At 39.1% G+C, this 11,584-nt stretch overlaps 1 protein-coding gene across 2 annotated transcripts; it reads left to right on the forward strand.

Annotated features, from left to right (window-relative positions):
• The first annotated feature begins 1,614 nt into the window (after nt 1–1,614).
• On the forward strand, nt 1,615–11,321 carry LOC307003076 (monocarboxylate transporter 2). Of its 2 annotated transcripts, XM_079621192.1 has the most exons (6): nt 1,615–1,763; nt 1,859–1,949; nt 5,002–5,258; nt 5,693–5,836; nt 6,711–7,556; nt 10,300–11,321. In XM_079621192.1, exons 3-6 carry the CDS (start codon nt 5,009–5,011, stop codon nt 10,458–10,460), a joined length of 1,401 nt encoding a protein of 466 aa, XP_079477318.1. In that variant the 5' UTR covers nt 1,615–1,763; nt 1,859–1,949; nt 5,002–5,008; the 3' UTR covers nt 10,461–11,321. The 2 variants fall into 2 exon arrangements, with proteins under 2 accessions (XP_079477318.1, XP_079477317.1); XM_079621191.1 differs by lacking the exons at nt 1,615–1,763; nt 1,859–1,949 and having other exon boundaries at nt 4,919–5,258.
• The last annotated feature ends 263 nt before the right edge of the window (nt 11,322–11,584 follow it).

Here is an 11,584-nt window from a genome sequence, read left to right on the forward strand (position 1 = left end):
TGCACTTCTGTTAAGTTGCACTTAAACAGTCAACAAATACACACAAAATAATGTCAAAATACTTGTGTAGTCTTGTCTTGGCGAGTATTCACGTAAACAGTTATGTTACAGTTGAGACAATAACAGTGTAATGAATCTGAGTCAGGTATTAAAGTGACAGCAGCTTAATATACCTGCTGCCAAATTTTGAGATAATATTAAAAATACCTATATGGCAGTTCTATATGTCAAAATTGTGGCCAGTGAAAATGCGGATTGGCTAGTAACTTTGAAAAACCACTAGACACGGTGGTGAGCAAAAAAGTTAATGTCAAGCCCTGATTATCATCTACATTATGTGTCACATTAACATGTTTAACAGGTATAGTGCAAACAATGTTAATTTGATTTTTTAAAATGCTTATGAGCATAATGCATGTCTGGTCTAGTTTTTATTATCCACATCCTGTTTTTTTATGCACACTGTATTTTATAGTATTTCTGTAATACTTTTCGCCATCTATTTTATAATTAATAGTGTTTAAGTGCCTGTCCAGGAGCCAAAAATTACAGCTGAATGAATTTGAAGTTGGCCGTTTTTATGCACATTTGACAGTTTAACCTTCCTTTTAGGAAACTCTTCCTACTTTACATGCATAAAGGGAGAGAGGACATCAAATGAAACAAGTTTTTTATTGGCCCCTGAGCATATTTAATTTTCCTTCCTTTTAATTTGTTTTTCAAAACACTCCAAGCAGTGAAGATCAAACATCAGAGGAAGCTTAAATGACCTCCGCTAATCAATGAACTGAGATGAGATTCAGGCTATTACTGAACTGTTTTTGGTTCTCAGGGTAAAATACTGTTTATGCCTCAATTTTAGTTGAGTGTCAGTAGTTCAAGCCCAAGATTACAGGTGTGCATCTTGATAAATAAAAAAAGACTGTTTAAATAAAAAAAATTCCCCAAAAGAAAGTTTCAATCCTATATGATGACCTTGGACAATGCTATTTCAAAACACATTTAGGCAGCATAATATTATAGATTTGTTTACTGAGTATTTAACTTACATGCAGCACAACTTCTTGGAGGTCAAATGTTTATTTGACCATCTCATCTTCAAAATCCTATTATTTTATACTAAAGGAACTCTGGGGTCTTAAAATGAGAAGATGTGACATCCTATTGGAATATATAAAAAAAAAGCTGATGTCTGTACAAAACCTTTTCTTTTCTCTTCCAGTTATTGTGCAGTTTTTACCTGTTTATATTTTTTCTGATCCTTAGAAATTACTTTTTTTTGTTGTTGGCTAATATATTCAGGATTTTTCAGTCATAAATAATATGTTTGACTTGCATAAACCAGTTAATTTAGATGCTATCACATGAAGTACATTTTCCATGTGTCTAACAAAACATGTTTTACAATGCTGAATGCACCCGAAGGCTCATCATATTTATCATAAGGAAAGTAAAGAAGCTGTGGTTCTCTGCTTAGAGTGGTTACTTTAGTGAAATGTATTTTACTATCCTATCTAAAAAGTAGGGTATGACAAGAAGGTGATTTAGTCTATAATGAATTGTTCATTTCTGCACATCTTGTTATTATGCACTCTAGAGAATGATGTGCTACACACATTTCTGTCCAGGGTAATCCATTTACTAAACAGCTTGTTTATATTCAGGTCCAGAGATCATCCAAGTGAGGACCTGTGAAGCTCGGCCACAGCTGTGTATCTCCTTCAGCAGAAAGAGAAAATATTGACTCACATGCTGGAAGCATTGTATGATAATGCATATGAAAATGCTATACAACCAAGCAGGTTACCTCCCACTTCCTACGTCTTCCCTGTGTTGACCTTTGCATTTCTGTGTACAGTAGTCTGGATACGCATTGTCAATGAAGATGAGCCAGACAGAACTTGGAAATGGGAATGAGGAGTCTTTTCAGCCAACAGATATTATGAGAGGTAAGATCACATTTGTATTGTGAATATAATAACAAGAACCACTGCAACTCCTTCAGCTGTGATTCAGAATAAAGTGCCTTATTGTATTTTAATTGGTTGAAACATGATAAAAAATATTATGTAAAAAATCGTCTCGGGTTACTTTACTGTAACCCTGTCAAGTAACCTGAGACGTTCCCTTTCAAAAGCTTTAATGCTACGCTTGATTCAGCACTATGGGAATGAGAATACCCATGCCGCCACACTGGGGGTGTCTGGACCCCTCACGTTGTGTAGTGTGAGCTCAAAAGGTCTCAGACATGTGCTTGAGATATTGATTTAAGGACGTGTGAGCCCAGAGTGGCATGAACATCAAAACTGTAAAACCTTATGAATGTGTGTGGAGAGGACCAGCCTGTCGCATCACAAACATGCTACAGGGGGGGGCTCTTCCTGAGCCTTCCGCCAAGGCTCAGGAAGAAGCAACCCCACTGGTAGAATGAGCCCTGATGCCTACTGGTGAAGCTTGACCGTGCGCCTCATCATGGGCAAGGGCAATAGCATCCCTCACCCAATGTGAAATTGTCTGTTTGGTGGCGGCCGTCCCCCTATTCGGCCCTGAAGTTTCTCCTGATCCGGCATTGTGAACGGTGGAGGACGTTAGGAAGGAACCTTAGGCAGGTAGCAATTGGCAAAAGGCAATTGCTTCTCAATTCCTGAGGCAAAGTCTAAGCAGGATGGTGAGACAGACAGATACTGCAAATCCCAAATTCTTTTCAAAGAAGTGATAGCTATAAGAAAAAAGATCTTTAGAGTGAGAAGCTTGTCAGGCGTTGACTCTAGAGGTTCGAAGGGAGTATCAGCCAGACCCTCAAGGACTATAGCTAAGTCCCATGAAGGGATATTGGTCCTAGCGGGTGGCCTCAGTCGCCTGCCCCCACAAACGAAGCTGGCGAGCAGAGGATGCTTCCAGAGTGGTACCCTGTCAATCAAGGTGTGGCAAGGCGATAAAGCGGCCACATAAACCCTGAGAGTGGCGGGGCATGTGCCTGCTGATAATTTTTCCTGCAGGAACTCCAAAAATGGAAGCAATCTGGCAGTTAACAGGATCTGCATTACGTGCCGTGCACTACCTTTCAAAGACACCCCATTTATTGGCATAACTTCAAGTGTAGGGAGCCCCATCACTGACAATGGTCTCTATAACTTCAGGTGTCTAAACCGGGCATAAGCCCAGTGTTCCTCAGTTAGTACCCTTCAGGGGCAAAACATGAAGGTTCCACAGCTCAGGCCGGGGATGTAATATTGTCCCCCGCACTTGAGACAGAAGGTCCCTCTCCTTTCCGGTGTTGCCCAGGGTGAACCGTCGAGGAGATATATCATCTTGTACCAAATTCTGTTTGGCCAACGCAGTATATAGGAGGCTTCCGCAGTGTTGTCCATCCGCACTGGGACATGGTAACCTCTTAACTGGTGGAGGAAGTACTTCAGGGCCAGAAATACAGGCATCAATTTGAGGCAATTGAAGTGCCAATCGAGATGATGACCTCACCATATCCCTTGGGCTGGATGGCCACCTAAGACCGCTCCCCAGCCTGTACGGGAAGTTTCTGTTGTTTGCATCTTGTGACATCAACACACTTTGAGTGGGACCCACGGTGGGGAACCGGGGTCTGGGCCACAGAGAAAGTGAACAAAACTGCAGCGCGTAACCCTTACCATAAACATGGATTTTTAGAAAGGGCACGAAGCACTGTGTGTGCCCTTAACTGTATTTGCCTTTGGGGAATGTACGGATTAAATGCCCTGTCTTTGAGCACTGAAGCGCTTACATGTGCAAAAGGCCCATAGGGATCACTGTGGAGGCAGCTGCCAAGAGACCTATGTAATGTCCTGACCTAGCCTGATTTTGCTTAGGGTGTTTAAAATGTTCTTGACACGAACGGGAGACAGTTATGCCCCTGATGGTGGTACATTTAACCCCCAAGCACGTTACCCTCTGAGCGGGAGAGAGAATGCTTTTCTTGCCATTGCGCCTCAGCCCCCGAGAGAAAAGAGATCTCGATGTCGAAGAGCAAGCTCTTGAGACTGGGCCAGTATCAGATAATCAGCTATGCAATTCAAAATGTGGATGGCCCTGGAGTCGCAGCGGAGCCAGATGTGCAACCATTCATTTTGTGTATATGCAGGGTAACAAGGCTAGGTTGAATGGAAGAACCTGATATTGGTATGCTTCGCCTCCAAAAGCAAACCTCAGGAACTTCCTGTGTTGTGGCAATATCACCAGAGGTGGCAGGGATGTTACAGTGGATTCGTGGGGTGTCGGGTAGAGCTGATTGATGTCTTTTACATGCTCCGTCACAAAAAACGTTCTCCTTTTAAATACGTTAATCAGTTCAAGAATAATTGATGCAATTTTTTATTATTTATTTGAGAGAATGAAAAGAGCAGTTTCCTGTCTATTCTTGCATTGTTCAACTGGTCATGGTTGATTTAGAAAGTAATTAGTAATATGTATTGCAATACTTTGAGTAATTAGTACAGTAACTGTTGAAGGTGTAATTTGTGGCTAGTAATTAATTACTTTTTGTAACTTACACAATACTGCTGATAACTACCATACTGCAATATATGCATTGGTTATTAAACAGGACAAATAAGTCAGGTGCCCTGATAATTCCGATGATAAAGGCTGAATGTTAACCATTTCTTCTGGCAGTAAAAAAAAAATGAACTGAAAAACTAGTTATCTCACTGTTTGTGGGTACAGGTCAGCCAAGTAAAACAAGTTTACAGTGTGTTCACAATTCTTGTAGGGGTATTGACAGAGGTTACATATTCATTGCCTCATACAAAAAAAAAACATGTGCACACAACATTAGTTCAGTTTGGTGCAATGTGATTATGGCATGTTGTAGTTAATCATTCTTCAGCTGTTTTGACACAGAGATAATAATTGATGAACTATATCACTTTCGTCTCGTGTTACTGGGCTCAGAGAACATCAGTGCTGACTGGGCAGTGTGGATTTATGCGTTTCCATTTTTATGAAAACGTGTTTTTCTTTTTTTAGATGGCAGATGATGAACTTATCTTCTGAGCTTCCAATGGAACTGCAAGGGAAGAGAAGAATAGATCGGCCTGCAGGTCCACCGGATGGAGGCTATGGCTGGTTCATTGTGCTTTCCACATTCCTTGTCTTTGGGCTGACATTCGGTGTAATCAAGTCCTTTGGTGTGTTCTTCGTAGAAATCCAGTCCTACTTTGCGACCACAGCGACTGCAAGCTCATGGATCACATCCATCTCTGTGGCAACTGTACATTTTGGGGGTATGTACCACGTTCAGTTTTAACCAGCAGGGGGCTCCCTTCACTTACACTCTCAGTAACCTTTTCCTTTGAATTCCTAACATGTACTGACTGAAGTTTATTTGTTTGTAAATGTCAAAAGGAAGATGTGGTCAAAAACTCTTTGTCACACTTGATCTTTACTGTTGATCTAATTTGTGATTAAGATGCATGCCAACACACAAGCTCACTGTAATCTTTTAATATTTGTTAGAGCCACATTCATGTTCTCCGGCACCATCAGACCTTTAAACATTGTGAGGCTGAAATTTATTTAACAGAGCAGGAGACTAGAAATATGAGTTTGTGTTACCCTCCATTTCTCTGTATCCCAGTATGATAGCTTGACGGGCTGACGGAGCACTTGGCTACTGGCGGTACAGTATGTCATAACTGTGTGCTTGTCTGTGATTCAGCCCCTGTAGGCTCTGCATTGAGCGCGTACTTCGGCCATCGGCCAGTGGTAATGGCGGGGGGTCTGCTGAGCAGCATTGGGATGGTGGCCGGGTCGTATGCCCAGGATCTGCTACAGCTGTACATCACTGTGGGGTTCCTTACAGGTAAAAGCACAGCCAGCAGTAGAGCATATGGCTGTGCTCCTGCACACACACATTCACGCTTCCCGTGTTTCATCGCTGATTCACATTTTGAAAAGGTCATAAGCCAATTATAGCGGCTGTATGGGAGAGGGAAAAGCATATGATGAGACAGGAAAGTTGTTGGAGAAAAGAAAGAAAGAACATTTTGCCCACTAAAGGCTTTAGAGTTAAAAACGATGAAAATTTGTTTAGTTCATTATCACTATTGGCACATGTTGTATAATTATTTATCTTTAATTTATCATTCTTTACTACTTGCTTAAGTATGTTATTCATTTTGTTAAATTCATTAATTGCCACTTTCTTAGTTTAGTATTAATGTATATTTTATGCATAATTATTTAGATTTTGGTTTGCTTTATTCTTATTTATTAATCAGTTAAATTAAATCTTAATTACTATGTGTGCACTAATTATGCACTTATATTATTTTGCACAATTTACAAAAGAATCTAAGCTCTAAACTCTAAAAATGTACTGGCTTTGTCAGATTAATAAAACACTAAGGGCCAGATTTACTAAACAGGGAAAATTAGCGTCATACCAAAACAGTGTATTTTACGAGGTGGCTAATTCATACGAATTCATATGACCTCACTCGTACGAATTCATAAGATTTTTGCTAAATCGTACATATTTTACGAGTTTCCCAATTCGTGTTAATTCGTACGAATGACCTACCCTGTAAGTGTTGCTAGATGTTCATACACATAACCTTAATACTGCTGTCCATTTAGCCAATGACATTTAAGCAACGTTTTACCCTACAAAATGAATGACTTGTCAAAGAAATAAATGCTTGCTCTGAATGTCCTTTTTGTTTTGTCCTCTGCAGGTTTCGGCTACGCCCTGACCTGGACCCCAACTGTCACCATGCTGGGCTGGTACTTTGAAAAGCGGCGGCCAGTGGCCAATGCTCTGGCCAGCGCAGGAGAGTGCATCCTCACTTTCGTCCTGACCCCATCCTTCCAGTTCATGGTGGATCAGTATTCCTGGAGGGGAGCGATGCTGATCCTGGGAGCTCTGCAGCTCAACTTGTGTTTGTGCGGAGCTCTTCTAAGACCACTCAACACACACGTTCCTTCTAAAGAGCTGGTAGAGAAGGACGATCATGAGCTGGAGCTGTTATCGCAAACTCACACAGACTTTAGAAGTTCAAAGAAAAGTTCAGACTCGAAAAAATCAGATCCACTGAAGGTCAAAATCATAAGTTACATGGACTACACGCTTATTGTTAACGCTCGCTTCATGGTCTACTCAATGTTTGGTGTCTTTGCTGCTCTTGGCTTCTTCGCTCCAGCTCTCTTTCTGGTACCGTACGCCCGCAGTCAAGGAGTGGAGGAGTACCAGGCAGCCGCTCTGATGTCCATCTCGGCGGTGCTGGACCTGCTAGGACGGCTGCTCTTCGGCTGGGTGGCTAATCTGCGGCTGGTACAGACAATCCATCAGCTGACTGTCACGGTGATTCTGTTGGGCATTGTTCTGTTGCTCTGCCCACTAGCTACCACTTTCACCCAGCTAGCGCTGTTCAGTGCGGGTTACGGACTGGTGTTCGGCGCGACCGTGGCCATTCACATCACGGTACTGGCGGAAGTGGTGGGGGTGCAGAGGCTAGGGAGTGCTCTGGGTTTCTTCATGCTCATCCGCAGCAGTGGTGGCCTTCTTGGACCACCTTTGGCAGGTGAGATGTTTAACCCCTTACTCGTCAAAGATCGCTGACTGCCCCAGATTATTATTGTTCAAATTCATTACTCGTTAAAACATCACACTCTTACTTGATCAGATTTTTTTTTTTTATCAATAGTGACTATCCTGAGCAGAGACATATTATTTAATAAAGTCTGAGTTTTTTTTTAAATAATTTAAATATTTATAAACCGAATATACTGTATATATATATATATGTCACATAATATATTTAGAACAAAAATATAATAGTATTTTTTATATTGTATAATGTTATTTTATTATATTATATCTGTGATTCTTTTATTAGTTGATTGTGTCATTTAAATAAATCACAAATATAATGTAATATATAATTACATTTATGTGTAATTAATAATTGTTATTCATAATTATTGGGGCTGTGAAACGATTATTTGCGATTAATCGCATCCAAAATAAAAGTTTGTGTTTACATAATATATGTGTGTGTACTGTGTATAATTATTTTGTATATAATAATAATACACACATGCATGTATATATTTTGAGAAATATTTGCAAGTATATATTGCATATATATTTTTATATAATTTTAATATTTTATATATAAATAACAAATTTTTCTTAAATATATACATGCATGTGTGTGTATTTATATAGACAACATAATTATACACAGTACACACACATATATTATGTAAACACAAACTTTTATTTTGGATGCGATTAATCGTGATTAATCGTTTCACAGCCCTAAAATTATTATTATTAATAATTTCATTAGTTATTGTTATATATAATTGTGATTTATAAACAAACAATCAACAAACACACACACACACACACACACACACATACATATATATATAATAATTATGTTTTGTTATATATATATATATATATATATATATATATTATATTTCTGATAAATGTGTGATTTATTTGTATCTTTATTTATATGTTGAGTAGGTTATTATGACATCTACCAAGAAATGGCTTGCTGAAGTTACTCTATATAGTCTAACATTGTCCAAACACAACGTTAGTCCTGTTTTATTGTTTAGAAAGCATATCAGTCATCCTAATGCATTCCCTTCCCTCATCATATTTCTTTGATGAGGTTTCTCATTAATGCCTGACAGGATTCAGTTTACAGTAATACTGTGCTATCTTCTCATAAAGCATCGCCTTTCAAAGAAATGCACTCGGCTATTGTGTTAATTTCATGGATTATTGGTCTCTACATAAATGGCTTTTCCGCTTTCAATAGCGAGCCACGCTTTGACTGCCCGGACCAAATCTTAAATTCATTTGGTTTCATTGGCTGTAATTTTTCTGTGCCCACTGCTCAGAGCACATCACAAACGGTAGTGCAACAATACATCAGCGGAGCTACAAAAGTGGCCAAAGAATCAACAAACAATCTACCAGCCAAGAACAACAATACATATAAAAAGCTGTAATTGATTACCAGATGATGACCTCTGATAGGGCAACTTCAAATAGATGGTATTTTAATGTGGAGATGATGACATTTTCCCCTTACCTAACAGTTTTTCACTTCAGAACATCTGCCAAAACATGGCACAAGTTGGAAGAGTTCTCCCCCGTGCAGCCAAAAACCTCTCACGCTATCGGCAGTTCAACACTAAATCATCCAGAAAAGCCTCATCTGTCCTTTTAGAGGCATCAACTGCCAAAACCATGTCCATATCTGTATACTGGAAGACTAATGTACCTTATATGAATCTCTTGGGTTTTTTAGTCCATTAAATAGAGCACAGACTAATGGTTGGGAGGAGAGGAACGCTTTTTTTAGGCACCCAGGTTAGAAGTGTAGTCTGTTGGGCTCCATAACCAGCGGTGTAATTACACCATAAATTAGCTCTCCTGCAGTTGTTCTCAGTGACTTTTAATCGGGTTGGAAAACTCCTTTACTGTGGCATTATAAAAGATGACTCAAATAATCACTGCATCACTGACTTCATAGGGGCTCTGTTCCTTGGTGCTTTAATTGATTGATCGTTTAAAATAATGTACAGGGAAATGTGCATTCAGGAAGCAGGTTGGGCATAAAAACGGGAGGTGGGATGATGAACGAACAACTGCAGGCTAATTAGCGGTGCTTAGGCAAGCGTCACTATTGTGCCCAAGCAACCACCCCGAATACCCTAGAAACCGCATTCAAATGCCCTTGCAACCACCTACAGCAGCCCAGAATTGGCCGTGGTGAGTTTTGTATGGGCAAGTATGTGTTTTAATTGCAAGCTAATAGCTTTGATCACAGCATTACAGGAAAACAAAATGTGATTTGACATTATTATAAGATATCACTTTTATGAGTGCATAGAAAATTTGATAAAAGAAAGCCGTGAGAGATAACATGTTTTTGTTATCATTTTTAATTGTATTTGAGATTTTTTAATAATAATGTATACACAAATTGAAACTTGGGTTTGGTCTTGATGTCAAATACGTTCCACAGTTTCAGAAAATCTTCCTGAACTCCGATCTGCCTTTAATGGCAAGAAAGGGCAAATGATGGATGGATGATAGTTCTGAGTGCACCTTTTCCTCTTTACAAAAAAGAAAACATTAGATATTACATATCTAGGTTTAAATTTTTTATAATTTTATATTTCCTTTTCCTTTTTTTATTATTATTTTTTAAGCTATATTTTGTGCATTAATTTACTCCTTGTACTAGTGAAACTCAATTGACAATGATGAAATAATTTCTCCTACTGTTTCTACAGGAATCTTCATAGACAAAATGAGTGACTATGGTGCTGGTTTCCTGATGGCAGGCGTTGCTCTTCTTGTCTCTGCCTTGTTTTTGCTTGTATTACATCAGATGAACAAAAAAGGAAAAGATATCAACTTGGACAACGGGACAAAATGCGAGGATCTGATTTGAAAACAAGAATTCCAACTTTTGGAAGAAGTTAGTAAGATGAGGCTCTAGTGGAATGAGCATTTGGTCACATATTTATTGTGCAGTGTCACTGTGTGGACAAATATGATGCATTCATGTTCCACCACACATGTCATGGTCAAGCAGAGATTATGATTAGAGATCTGTAAGTGATTGTGTAAACTGATCTGATCCATTCTATGAAGGAAAAGTGAACAGACCTTTCTCACCTAAGTGAAACATTCCGGGAAGTCTTCGTCATAATGATGCCATTGCAAGCAATATTTCATCAGATCTATTGCTCCAGTAAGTCTGGAAAATGGACACTGCCTTAATGGACTAATGGAAGCTGACTCATGGTTTAGCTACAGCCAAAGATGATCACAGTCAAGAACAATATCTACAATTTCTTGTGTATAATAATATGAAAAATGTATGCTTACGATTGCACAAATTAAAATCTGGGTTTGAAACGTGGATTTTATGTAGGTTGAAGTTCCATCCACTGGTCTGGATGTCAAATACGTCCCACAGTTTTCATCGCAGATTTCACCAAGTTCAACTTTCTTCTGGATCATCATCTCTGTTGATCCTGGAACAACATTCCAATAAACCAATCAGATATGAGGGACAAATTTACAGTTCATGTCAAGTTTAGGCTTAGAACCAGGGTTAGGTGCTTCTACGTCAGTGTTATTCATCATTTCCCACTGATTTTAGGGATAACTTGTGGGTTAGGGTTAGGTTTAGGATAGGGATAGATTATGAGTGGGTTAGGATTACATTTTCAGGCAGGAATTTTGTGTCGGGATCAACAAGACCCAGGAACCCGTCTAACTCTGGAAAATCAGGACGTGCAACAGTTTCAGAAAACATTCTCATAGAGCGCCCTCTAACAGTGAAAAAGGGAAATGCAGGATTGACAGTGAAATTCTATTAAATGCATGTTTTCCTCATTACATTTTTTAAACCATTATAAATAAATAATGCATTGAATAAATGCTTAGACTCACATGGAATTAAAACGGCCCATTAAAAGCTGTTTAATGGAGCATAAAGCGGGGGAAAACAATATAGTAAAGTGTGTTTTGTTTTGCAAAAGCTTTAAAATACCTTAATCTTGAATC

This window comes from Phoxinus phoxinus (assembly GCF_949152265.1).
Source record: "Phoxinus phoxinus genome assembly, chromosome: 8".
NCBI lineage: Eukaryota > Metazoa > Chordata > Actinopteri > Cypriniformes > Leuciscidae > Phoxinus > Phoxinus phoxinus.